This window comes from Apteryx mantelli, chromosome 26 (assembly GCF_036417845.1).
Source record: "Apteryx mantelli isolate bAptMan1 chromosome 26, bAptMan1.hap1, whole genome shotgun sequence".
NCBI lineage: Eukaryota > Metazoa > Chordata > Aves > Apterygiformes > Apterygidae > Apteryx > Apteryx mantelli.
In genome coordinates, this window is record NC_090003.1 from 9,084,577 (window position 1) to 9,097,999 (window position 13,423).

The 13,423-nt window shown below is 47.0% G+C and overlaps 1 protein-coding gene across 2 annotated transcripts; it reads left to right on the top strand.

Annotated features, from left to right (window-relative positions):
• Positions 1–213: 213 nt before the first annotated feature.
• On the top strand, positions 214–13,361 carry DNAJC16 (DnaJ heat shock protein family (Hsp40) member C16). Of its 2 annotated transcripts, none has more exons than XM_067310843.1 (14): positions 214–394; positions 1,464–1,530; positions 2,541–2,865; positions 3,799–3,983; positions 5,248–5,352; positions 6,000–6,158; positions 6,553–6,683; positions 6,947–7,130; positions 7,447–7,629; positions 7,893–7,969; positions 8,471–8,551; positions 8,651–8,749; positions 9,359–9,529; positions 9,617–13,361. In XM_067310843.1, exons 1-14 carry the CDS (start codon positions 228–230, stop codon positions 10,008–10,010), a joined length of 2,328 nt encoding a protein of 775 aa, XP_067166944.1. In that variant the 5' UTR covers positions 214–227; the 3' UTR covers positions 10,011–13,361. The 2 variants fall into 2 exon arrangements, with proteins under 2 accessions (XP_067166944.1, XP_067166945.1); XM_067310844.1 differs by having other exon boundaries at positions 9,362–9,529.
• The last annotated feature ends 62 nt before the right edge of the window (positions 13,362–13,423 follow it).

Sequence of the window (13,423 nt, forward strand, 5' to 3'; positions counted from 1 at the left end):
CCCGCGCCGCCGGAAGCCGGCCGGAAGCCGTCTCTATGGTGACGGCGGCGCGGGGGGAAGGGCACGCCGGAAGCGGCGGACGGGGCGCGCGCGCGGGGGGCAGCGGCCGTTGAGGGGCCGTTAACGGTCGCCGCGCCCCGTCAGCGGGGCAGGGCCGGCCCGGGTGGCGCTCGGGGCCGCGGCCGCCGGGAGCCCGCCCCTGCGGGTCGCCGCCGCCGCCGGCGGAGATGGCGCCGCGGAGGTTGAGGCTCGGCTGGGTGGCGGCCCTGGGGCTGCTCCTGGCCCTGCAGGCCTCGGCCGCGGGGGAGTTCGACCCCTACCGCGTCCTGGGGGTCGGCAGGAGCTGCAGCCAGGCGGAGATCAAGAAGGCCTACAAGAGGCTGGCCCGGGAGTGGTACGTGCGCGGCCGCGGCCTCTCCTCGCGCAAAGGAAGCTGCTCACGGGCAGCGCCACGGCGGATTGACGGGAGCGCGGTGTAGGCGCCCGCCCGCGCTGGAGATCAGCGGGGAGGGAGCCTGCGAGCGGCGCCGAGTCTTCCCCGCAGCCCCGAAACCGAGCAGACACGTCCGTTCTAGCTACAGGCGCTGTAAAAACCCTCCCAGAGCCCGCTTATGGGAGAGGAAAGGAAGTCAGAAGTTCTGTCAGACTTCAGCAGAAACTTTAATATATAAAGCTCTAAGGTTCAGGCAGACAACATGATGTATTTATATGTGCTCAGCAGCTAGGCACCAGAGCTGACTGAACAGCAACTCTGCTTCTGTGTTCTTATCCCAGGTATTTTTAATGATATTTAAAAATCCTAAGGGTGCAGACTTCACATAACCCAAGAGCAGCCAGACTATGCAGCTTCCATCACGCTTGTCCAAGGACAATTTGAACCCCGCGCCTTTGAAAGGCGAGGCAGTGGCCTCCCAAATGTCATACCCTGCACTTCGATTGCACACGCTGAGGAGCAGACCTGATGCGTTACGTTGGCGGACGTTCTCATCTGCAGCTTTTACAGCCCTCTTAGTTTTGACTGAGACATTATCTAGTGTTATGGCAGGAGATATTTTACAGGAAGAGCCTCATAGCTGCACTGCCCTGATGTATGTAGGGCAGCAGCTTAGGGATCATCACTGGAATTGGTAGGGAAGGACCATGTTGCCTGATGATGGGATAAACCCTTTTGTCTCTGGCTTGAGCCATTCCTGAGGAATCTGAGTGCAGGGATAGGTTTGCACAGACACAGCTTATGTCCTCTGCAGGTCTTTGTGCATCAGTTTGGGCAGGGAAAGCAGGTGCTCAGCCTAAAATCTGATTTAGGCCTCAGACAAGTTAAGCAAAAGATGCAACTAAAGGCCCTTACTGTCTGCATCTTGCTTAGCATTGAAATGAGACTGACAGCTTGTGTGACTTGCTGTGTCTGCCTGTGAGAAACTGCCGAAAGAGAAAATACATTCTCCTTTGGTTCTGCATTTTAGGCACCCCGACAAAAATAAGGACCCAGGAGCTGAAGATAAATTCATCCAGATTAGCAAAGCCTATGAGGTAATGCACTTTTCTTGCTAAACTTCTGCTGTTTCTAAGATCAAAGTTAAATGACGTGCTTTGTTTTTTTTTAAATGTGGCTTCATTCTTTATCTGTTTATGTCTACATGGAAAAAGTACTCAGCTCTATGAAGGCAGATGGAGAAGAGAAGAAAGTTTTTATCTACTTCCTTGACAGAGACCCTCTGGTTGTTGCCAGTATGGCCTCTGTCCCGATAAAGTTTCCGAGTTTCAGAATAACTATTGGAAGTATTTCACTAGAGCAAATGGACAGGTCTGACTTGTTCTTGCTGAAAAGCCTCAAACCGAGGTTGAGAGGGTATTTACTGCGCACTGCAAAGCTGGATGCCTCTCTTTTCCATATTATACGTATATATACATGTATTCTGGGGATACTGTAAACAACTCTAATCACTTCAGAGCTTTAGTCACTTCTAAATATTATTTGCATAAGTAGTTATTTGCAGATCGCTTATACAAGGCTCTCTAAATCAGCTGCTCCAGTTTGTGGCACCTCACCTGATACTTCTTAAACAAGCAAGCCAAGACCCTGAAAATAAAACAAATCATCCCCCCCCACCCCAATGTAGTTTCTGTATAGCACTGCTTACTGTTCAGTAACACTTTTATAACTTTCTGATGCTATAAAAGCCCCCAAACGTTCAAGTAGACCAGTGAAAATCACTCCAGAAAACAGCATTACTGTTCAGAAGCGTGAAATTCAGGTTCTAGGAACAATATTTGTCAGAAAGGTGTGCAGTTCTTGAATGAAATGCTCCTTTTCTTTTGGTGTTACTTTTTTTGCACTTATTTACCATAGTGAGGCTGGAGGTGACATGACGGTTCACTTTTCTGCAGATCGGAGGGAAAGATATTCTGTAAAAGGCAGCGCTTTCCCTTCTATCCAGTCCTTATGCAGCTTAAGTTATTTCGTAAGGGATTGACATCATTTCGGTTTCCTCTTACCATGATCCAGATTTTGCTTGTCAACCATTTTTACTGCTTCACAGATTCTCTCCAATGAGGAAAAGAGGGCAAACTTCGATCGCTACGGAGATGCCGGGGAGAGCCAGGGGTACTCTCAGCATCGCCAGTTCCATCATTTCCACGAAGGCTTCTATTTTGAAGAGTCCTTCTTCCACTTCCCCTTTAATTCGGAGAGGCGCGACACCTCCGATGAGAAGTATTTGCTGCATTTTTCACATTACATCAACGAAATCGTGCCAGATAGTTTCAAGAAGCCTTACCTCATTAAAATAACCTCAGACTGGTGTTTCAGCTGTATCCACATCGAGCCTGTGTGGAAGGAAGTTGCTCAGGAATTGGAGGTGCTGGGTAAGAGCTAAGCCTTTTAAGACAGGCACACTTTCTTTGCAGGATGAGACCATGCCAAAGGTGTCTGTTGTCAGCTGCGGTAATTGCTCTCAGCTTGGGAGGACTGAGTTTAGCCAGTCAAATTCCTCAGGGATTTATGGAGGCTCTTAATGCCTTCACAGGTGTTAACAACATAACTGATGAGGCTGGATGTTAGGAATGAGGAAAAGCTGGGGTTTTCTAATGACTTGTAAAGTTCCTGCTCTTTCTAACCATGGTGTTTGCATCAGTATTCCCTCAGGCTGACAGGTCCTGTTGATCACAGGATGCCTTTTCTCCCATCTGTACAGCTCATGGCTTAGTGCTGAGGCTAATCACACTGCTGCCTGTTTAGGCCAGCCGCATACAGGCTGGTTTGTTCTTTACCCTGAGCTTGGATGAGTAAAGATCCCTACAGAATACGTAATCTAATTTAAGGCTGCTATCACACAAGGCTGCAAGTGAAGTTTTAAGACCCAATTACCATATTGGAAACATTTGGATTTCAAGGAAGGATTTTCTACCTTTCCTCCCCTCCGCAGAGGGCAGCTTTTTGTTTTCCTGCAGATCTTAGCTGCATGCGCTTCCGTACCGTATACGGAGTCAACAGTGGAGCAGCGGGAGAGAAAGGCATTCTAGTCCCTGCTTTCTAAGGCTTTCAGCTTTTGGGTTTTAATGTACCACATGAAATATCTGCAGGCAGAATGAAAGAGGACAGCTTGTTCTCTCTTTCCCTTGATAAAGCTAGGATTTTTAAATGCAATCTTCAAGGGATTGTAAAAGGAAGAAAGTACAGAGTTAAGTTATTAATGAATAACTCCCAAGCAGGGTGCCAGGCAAGGGAATGTACCTTCACACTCAAAGCAGCTTTGGATCATCTGTGACCTTTAGTATGAACTTGCTTTCCGTTTGCAGGAGTGGGAATTGGAGTCGTTCATGCTGGGTATGAGAGACGCCTCGCCCATCACCTAGGTGCACATAGCACACCATCAATTTTAGGACTGATTAATGGGAAAATAACATTCTTCCACAACGCCGTTGTTCGAGAAAACCTGCGGCAATTTGTGGAGAATCTTCTGCCAGGGAATCTCGTAGAAAAGGTACACACTAGTAAGAGTATCACATGATGATTTTGATATTTATGTTTGCTGAATATTCAGGTCTCTTTAGCTGTTTTGGCAGCTAGTCCATTGAATCCAGCATCCAAGTTGATCAGCGTCACAAATACGAGAAGGCGCGACTGAAGTGATTTGCATGTGGAGCACTGAGGTGTTTTGAGAGGGAAATAATTACAGCTACAACCCCTAGAACTGGTTTTGAAGCGATTGCACAACGGGGCTTCCTAACACTTCTCTGTGGAAAGACTCACAGTGTCCCAGGGTTGCCCCGTGCCCTGTGTGCTGCTCATGTCTCGAGCACCCAGTGGGTGCTCGCTCACACCCCTTCAGACTTAGGCTTAGTACAGCCCTTGAAACCTAGATGCAAGCTGCACGCTTGACCTAGGTTAAGAATACTCTGCTGTGCCTTACAGACTTGCTAGATTTCTCTTCCCTTCTCCTTTGTTTGGGTTTCCTCCAGCACATTAAGGACCCCTTACAAACTTCCAAGCATTATCGTCTGTTGTGCCAGAATTCACCGATAAGAAGACCTCTTGTTTGTTTTGGCAAGTTTTGAATCGGACCTTTGAAGCCGGAGCTGGGAGCACTAGCCCTTTTCAGGAAGCTAGAGATAAAACAATCTTTGTGCTAAAAGACCCCTGCAGTTCAGCCTTCCTCGGGTATTTTTGGTGGAGTCCTATAGCACCCCCAGCCCACCCCCATGCAGGGTGTTGTAGCAGGGTCAGTCCCCAGAGCACCTGCCTGTCCTCTGCTAAGGGTGGTGTTCTCCTCACCTTGTTTTTCCTTTGGCTCTTCAGCAAGGGCTGACGCTCCCCAAAGGATCTAAAACTGCCATCTTGCGTCGCATCACATCTCTCCTGGTCTTCAAGTTCTGACCACAAAAGGGAGGGTCTGCCATCCCAATCCATGACTTTTTTTAACCTCCAACAACCAGGACCCTTCCAAAAAGAGAGCTAGCAGGCAGCTCCTTTCACCTGTTGACCCATCAATGGGCTGTGATCTCCCTTTTATCTCCTCCCTCCAGATCCAAAAGCTGTTGCAGCTGAAACAGAGCAGGTTTGATTGAGCCCAAAGGTGCCCGTTAACCCTTGTTTTTCCAGTGCAGAACTTGTAGAGCCCAGTGAACAGTTGTTATGAGAATGAATGTGGCACCAACACTGACTTATGATTCAGACACCTAATTATATAGCAATGTATGTGTTTAACTGTGGTGAGGCTGAAGCTAATGCTCTGATTCTGTTTAAAGATTACAGATAAAAACTACGTCCGCTTTCTATCTAACTGGAAGAAAGAAAATAAGCCCCATGTCCTTTTATTTGATCATATGCCACTTGTGCCATTATTATACAAGGTAATGTGATTTCTGTCTCTGTCTTTTTGACTTACTAATTAATCCACCTCTTCCAAAAGAGGACATAACATTGCTGGGAGCGGAGGTTGAGTGATGCCTCTAAGTAGTATTGACTAGTTTAAGCAGAGCAAGTTAATTTGCGCTCTTTGGAAATGGCATGGTCAGATGACTGACTTTACTGAGGGAAGACCACTCCAGATCTGACCCCGAGATTGTTTCTCTGTCTTGTCACCGATGCATCCTTAGTGGAAGGAAAGGTGCGGGTGGGTTTTGGAGTTAGTGGCGGAAGAGGGATGTACTAGCCTTCATTTGTAACGAGCGAATTCTGCAGCAGATCTCGTTTGAGTTATTGGAAAGCCTGTTTCCAAAGAAACCCCTGCTACAATGCAAAATGTCAGGTTGTAAAATAAAGGCGCAAATCCATTGAAGCTTTCTGCATGATGACTAAGAACATGCAAACTGTGTAATTCAGCTAGGGAACGGAATGGATTTTACCTTTCGCAATGCATGCGCAGTGACATTTAAACAGTGGGGGGGGGTCTTCTTGCAGCAAAGGAGTAGTAGTTACCACAGGAACTTGGGGGGGGGAAATGTTGTTTGAGCTGTAATGTAAACACGCGCTGCACTGGTGCTTTCTTCCCATCTAGCTGACTGCCTTTGCATACAGAGATTACTTGTCTTTTGGTTATGTGTACGTTGGACTCAGAGGGACCGAGGAGTTGTCCAGTCAGTACAACATCAACGTTTATACTCCTACCATGATGATCTTCAAGGAGCAGATCGACAAACCCGCTGATGTTGTGCAGGTATTGCTCCGAGTTCTGTCTGAGAACTTATATAAAATGGACATAGAGGCTTTTCTGACCGGGCTTTTTATCTGAAGCTGGTCAGTGGAGCAGATCAAAGTAACCATCATTCATTCACAGCAGAAATCTGGGCTCTAGCAAAGGCAGTGAGCAAACACTGGGAGAGAAGGTAGTTCTGTAGGCCTCAGTTATGGTGTCTGACCTCTCGTGGAGGATAACTGCAGGTAACTTTTTGGTGTCAGAATCTCAAAATATCTCAGGGTTCTCCCGTGAGCACAGTGGTGGCCATCAGCCTTCTCTAGGCTTCAGAGGAGAGTTTTAGAACAGCTCTACTTGAGAGGTGCTTCTCCTTGTCCTGCTCAGTACTGATCTCTGCTTTCTTTGTCCTCTCTAGGCACGAGACATGAAGAAGCAGCTCATTGACGACTTCCTTTCCCAGAATAAGTTCCTCTTGGCAGCCAGGCTCACCAACCAGAAGCTGTTCCAGGAGCTGTGTCCTGTGAAGAAGTCTCATCGTCAGCGAAAGTAAGGCTCCTTGGATTAATAGTTTAAGCGCTTTTGCTAGACGTGTCCTGGGAGAGAGTGCATGTAAGTTACAGGTAGAAGGGGTGAGGAAGGGGTGCCAAATTGGAAAGGTGATCGCACAGAAGGCAGGAGAAGGCATTCACAAGTATGCCTGAAAATGACCAGTTAGGTTTTCTGGCTCTTCAAGATGGGTTCTAGCAGAAAGATGATTTTCTCTAGTGTCTAGAATAGCTCTTAATCCTCCGTTTTATTGTGTTGGCTAGGCACTGTGTGGTCTTACTTACTGGAGAAGGTGATAAGTTCGCTGAGACTTATGAGGCGTTTTTGACCTTTGCTGTGGCCAACACAAAAGACACCCTGAGGTTTGTGCATATCTATAATGAGCGTCAGCCAGAATTTGCAGACGCCTTGCTGAGGGATGAGGAGAAGTATCGGGGAAAATCGGCCGTGAGTACTGCGTTTTTCTTCTTCTGCTTCTCATCTGTCATTCAGACTTGCATCACTCTATGTTAGCTGCTTGTTTGGTTTACTTTGAAAATGCTTCCTCTTAGTTATGAGTGGCTCCTACACAAGTCATTCCTTAGATTTTTAGGCTGGTTATTTTTTCTACCACTACAGGCTTCTCTTTCGAAAATATTCTTATTAAAGAGTGGTTATATCTTAATCTGACTCCTATTTCTGGACAGTGATTTGAAACATAAAATCTTTCTTGAAAAAAAAGTACCTTCTTGTCTGAGCTCTGCGGTGTTATTGCCTTGTCCAGGTGGTCATTTTGGAAAGGCGCAGTAATGCAGGGAAAGTTGCCTATAAAACCTTGGAGGAGGCCTGGCAAGGCAGCAGAGAAGATAACTTCGTCCTTCTGGATCTTCTGGATCAGTTGAGGACAGACCCTGGTCTTCTCTCATCAGACACTGTCCTGACAGACTTGAATGATGAACTTGCTCCCGTAAGTGCATTGCATTTCCAGATGTTTAACAACTGCGTTACCTTCTTGGACAGCTCCATAATGGTCATCAGCTGAAATTATTTATATTTTAAAATACTGATGCAGGACTCTTAAAGTTTCCTCATTCATGGAGGGAAGAGTTCTTGGCATACTCTGACGCTCATTTGTGCCCAGGGTACCGATTTGGGGGTGAAGGTCATATCAATGCTGTGGATAGCAGTTTTGTCATTGACTTTTTTTTTCTTTTTCCCCCATCTTAACAGATATTCCTTATCCGATGGTTTTACTCCATGCTGGATTACATCTCAGACTGCTGGGACAGTTTGTTTCATAATAACTGGTACGGATTGGATGTTAACTAGTGCTGATATACAGTAGGATTGCTGTTGTCTTGTTCAGATGCGTAACAGACCCAGGTTCATACTGAGAGGATTTAAGAACATATCAAAATACACAGGGGCCTGTATTCTCTTGAGATTAAGGTGAAGAACAGTAATACCATAGTGTTGTTAACTTCTGTTTCACCTACTGGGTACTTTGGCCTTGAAGTTGAGGTCAGTCGTATGCCCAAAGACATTACACTCCTGAAAATGCACCAGCCCTACTGATAATTGTTTGTCACTGTTTCTCCTTAGTGTTATTTTCAAGTGTATCCATTCTTCTTCCTCTTTTGGGTGAGAGTAAGACTGTGCCCAAAATCCTGGTGATGTTTAAGGCCCCAGAAAACGAGCTAAGTTTCTAGAGAAACTGCATGGTATTATTCGAGGTAGAAAGGAACTGAAATCCGTGCAGAAACTGTGCAGCTCTCAGAACTAATTGCTGTTTGCAAATCTTCTCTCAGGCGAGAAATGATGCCCCTGCTATCCTTGCTCTTCTCTGCACTCTTCATTCTTTTTGGCACCGTTATCGTTCAGGCTTTCAGGTAAGTGCACACCGAAACGTCCCGGGGATCTTACAGTCCAGCCAGTAGCATCTGAATCCAAATTTACCCTTTAAACAAAAAAATAATATTCCTTTGCAGTGACTCAAGCGATGCAAGAGATTCTCCTCCGCCTGAGAAGGAAGAAACAGCCACAAAGACCGAAAAGAACGACACGAGCTTCAGCAAAGAGAGTAACAGGTTACCTTCTAACTTCTCCAAATATATTTTCTGCCGAAGTATTGTTTGGGGGCCGCGCATGAAGAGCGAGAGTGGATATTAGGTGGACAGTAGAGAATGACCAGAGTTGTGTGGACATAGCATAGTCATTACAAGGGGCAGTACATGGATGGAAAGGCAGGAAAGAGTGGTGTTTAGCCAGGACCCAAGTCAGCAAGGACATGGGTGCAGAACTGTACTTATTAAGCGTTTGTGTCCCACTGGCACAGGAGAGAAAGCAGCTATTCTGAGCTGGCCCTTGGACTCGGAGAGTCCAGCGAAAGCCGTGACTTTTTAAGACTTTCTGCCCAGCTACTCTTCCATCTCTTGTAAAAAAAATTCTTCCTCCTCTCCGTGCTGACTCCCTACAAGCTTGTATGCTTGCCCTGGACTGTCATTCCTTGGTGGACTGACAAAGGACCGACTGACTTGTTGAGGAAGATCCGGCCTTTGTGGGTTTGGTTGTCTTTAACTACAGGGCGTAGGGATGGATCAGTCTGAGGGAGGGATGAGTTACTGTTCAGTGTTCCTCTGCGCTCAATTCCTATGGTGTCTGTGTTCCCCTTTCACTCAGTCGTCATTTCATTGCAGCAGGATTCCCAGGAAGGGCTTCGTCGAGGTGACCGAGCTAACGGACATTAACTATAACAGTAACTTGGTACGCCTGAGGCCGGGTCACATGAACGTGGTCTTGATCCTTTCTAACCCTACCAAAACCACCCTCCTCCAGAAGTTTGCCCTGGAAGTCTACACGTTCACAGGGTAAGTTGGGGCCCTTTCCTGGGCTTCTGTCACTCTTTTAACAACCTGTGTGATGCTAATCCAGCTTCCCCTGTGTTCTTCCCCCAGGAGCAGCTCTCTCCATTTCTCCTTCCTCAGCCTGGACAAGCACCGAGAATGGCTGGAGTACCTGTTAGAGTTCGCGCAGGATGCGGCCCCCATCCCAAATCAGTACGACAAGCATTTCCTGGAGCGTGACTACACGGGCTACGTCCTAGCTCTGAACGGCCACAAGAAATACTTCTGCCTCTTTAAGCCTCACAGATCAGGGGATGAGGGGGGAACGCTAGGAGCGGGCGAGGATTACGATTCCTCACTACATACAGAAGCCAGAGGGAAATCCTGCAGTCCGGGATCTAGAGCAATTAAAAACAAATTACACAAATTGTCCTTTTGGATGGAACGCCTTCTAGAGGGTTCCTTACAGAGGTTCTACATCCCTTCGTGGCCTGCACTAGACTGAGGGATTTTAAAGAGATCCTGACACACAAACTTTTTATGGAGATGACAAGGGACAGTTCTTTCCAGGAATAAACAATCAATCACAATGAATGGACCTTAGGTTTTAGATGAACTCTCCTAGGGCCAGCGAATAGAAATATTTCCCCTGTCTCAAACCTAGGAGTGCAATGAAGCGCACTGAAACTCCCTCTACCAAAATTGTTCTTGCATTTGGATGCTGTACTATCGAAGACAAAAGAAGTCTGTTTTCCCCTTCTTGCCCTGCCACATCTGCTTCCCGAGTCACCTCTGTTCCATCACACCTTGGCCGACGAAAACCTGCGACTCCTCCGCTGCGGTGACTCTGTCCGGACTGAACGTAGCCTGTTACGCAGGTCAGGTCGCGGTTTCTCTCCCTTTTCCCCGTGCTTAGCCCATGGTGCATGGTGTAACACTGGCAAGATCCTACAGACCCTCCCAGGCTCGGCAGTCCCGAAAGGCCTCCTCCCAGGCGTTCTTACTTATCGGCTTTCCCTGTGGTAAGTGAAGTAGAGTATGGTCGGGAGCATCTCCCTCGTAGCAAACCTGTAGCTGGGACTTACCTGTGGTGCGGGCTAGTAGGCGATCTGCATGTTTCATGCTCCTTGTGTGATAGTTCCACGTGCAGCTTCGCCGGCTAAACCATAACCAGGGAGGGAAGGGGTTTTGCACAGCCCCAAATACTGTAAAGGTGTTGAGCCATTTAAATGTCACGTTGTTTTTCCAGATGCCTTCCTGCTTCTGTCAATTTTAGACTATGTATCTTAGAGCCATAACTTTTAACTGTGTCCTCAGATTGTAGGCATAAGCTGCTATGAGCCAGTAGATGTGTAAAAAAAAAAAAAAAAAAAAAAACTTTAAATAGCTGCTAGGGAGTCGGTTTGGACTCCTTTCAAACAACGTTACACCTGTAGTACAAACCAACCTTTCTTTGTATCAAGGAATTTAATTTTTCAATGATTGTATCCTTGAAATGTTGCCCCAGAAATGCTGTCTCATCAGACCGTCTTTTATGTGTGAAACTAGTTTTGTTTTAGGCGTGGGTTTAAGATGCTTGGTTTCAGCATCTCAGCTCTCTCATTCTTGCCACAAACCTTTGTTTCTCAACGTGCAGGCTGCCTTGTTTTGTTTTGTTTTGTTTTGAAACACTTTGTCTGCGTAAGGTTAGAACGGTTGTAGAGCTGGGTTTAGGCTTTGCTCGAACAGTTCTCCGGTGGCCGTTTTGAACGCTGCAGGGGGAAAGCGTGGCCTGGTGCCGGTGGGAAGCGGCTGCCTTGCAGTTGCTTCCTGCTCTTCAAATAATAAAGCAAAGCAGAAGGGTTTCTTGTCACAGCCAGGACAAATCCTGGGGTGCTTTAACTTCCTTGTCACTGCTCCTGCGGAGACGCCGTTTCCTTAGCTGCTGCTTGCTACGTCTCTCCGTATGAAACTCTTCCAACACTGTGTAGGAACCCGAGACTTCCACAATAGTAAGTTGCTGTTAGGCTGCAACTGCCAAATTATGAAATTCTCCTCTGGGTGGACTTTACATGAGGGCTCTGAACCTTATCGTAAAGCACGGTGAAGCATGCGGTGTTAATGACCCGCTCGCTCTGCCCTTGTCTTCTGATTTACCGTCTTACCAGAGCGGCTAGTTATTACGCATAAATACGCCCTTCTCCGAGATACCTGCTGACCCCAACTGAGATGCGGGAATGCTCAAGTCATTTTAGTGCCCAAATTACCTAGTCGCTCACAAAATCCTGCCTTGTTGCGTTCCGCCCTGTGCTGGGAGCGTGCTTCGACCGCCAACAGATATCTCAACAACAACAACACGTATAATGTACTTATAAATAAAGGCTAAGATAACTACTGCCAGCCCTTATGTAGAGTTACTTAAATTTAGCTCAGTGGACTCCGGGCTGCAGCTTGTGTTGCTGCATGAAAGAAGCCCTAAGGTAATGGCAAGGAAGAAGAGGTCTTCTCCTGGCTAAGGCTACCCACAGAATGAGAGCAACGAGACACACGCGCATTGCTGAAATTAGAGGGAGAGGGGGGATGAAACGTTGGCCTGGCTTTGCTAGGTTTTATTTCATTTGGCTTGAGCAATCACCGGAGCACTCTTGGGCTTTCCCCGAAGCTTGATTTGTAGGACATGGCTAGGATAAGGCTGTAGCTCAGTGGAAAACCACCAAGCTGAAGACTCCGTATAACTTCTAGATGTTTGTAAAAGCAAGAAACCATTCTGTGGTAGCGAGTGCGGATCAACATAGACCCATTTGCTGTCTGTTCAGCTAATGAGGAACCAGGAGAGAACTCAACACTCAACGAAGTGCCTCGTTGGGCTACAGCAAGGGAATTCGCCCCTGCCCAGAGTAAGAAGGTGAGGCCTTATGGCCTTCAAAATGCAATTTATGTGATGCGCGGGTGTTGGAATCCGTTTCTTTTTTAGCCCAGTGAACTTCCCTTTTAGACTGAGCTCTGTTCAAGAAATGCTTGCAGCAATCCACCCTTGCCAGCTGTGCCTGGATGGGACTCTAGCTCCCATTTAGTTGCGACTGCTGAGGTAACCGTGACCCTCACTGGTTTTAACCAGGTCAGGTTAACGCAGCACCCTCGTATCACTGTTTTAGGAAAAAATTTCTTTCCTGGGCTGAAGCAGAAGCCAAACTGTTCCAAAACCACCAGTTTCGCTAGCTGCGCTGCCCATCACGTGGCGTTGGGTGCTTTATTTGTCGTAAAAGAGCACGGTCAGAGGCCCTTCAGCTGCCGCTTGCAGCAACGCCGCCCTCTCCCAGCAGTTGCAAGCCATGAACCCCCGATAATTTTCTAACCTGCTGCCTTCAGCGGTGCTCAACCCATCATCATCATCATCATAGATCAGCATGAAATGCACTTGCTATTCTGTTATGCACACGGTGGTTCGTAATCCAAAGAGCGAGGAATTTCAGTCCTGATGCACTAGTCTATCGAAAACCAAGCAAACACGCACGCACGACTTAGAAGCTGAAACGAAACATCCTTACAGCAAAGGGAAACAGGCCGAGGGTCTAAAGGTTGTACTAAAACTCTTCCCTTTTCGAAGGGTGGTAGGCAGCAGCCTGCCGTGTTGGCTGACTCCACTCTTCTGTTCACTGAAAGCCTGCCAGGAACTAATACGCTAACGCAGCCTGAGAAATTGGACTGAAAACAAGGTACATATTTTGCACTTTTGATACCGGGGAGGGGGGGGGAATTAACTTATTTGGCAAACTTGTCTTTTTTATTTTTGTTTTTGTATTTGTGAACAGGCACTGATGTCATTTTGTTTTAAGACTATTACAGATTTGCAACCAAAATAAACTATTTTAATGTGTGATGAGGTGGCTTCACGTTTTAATCTACAAACTGGTAACATCTCAGCGTGAGTTCAGAAAC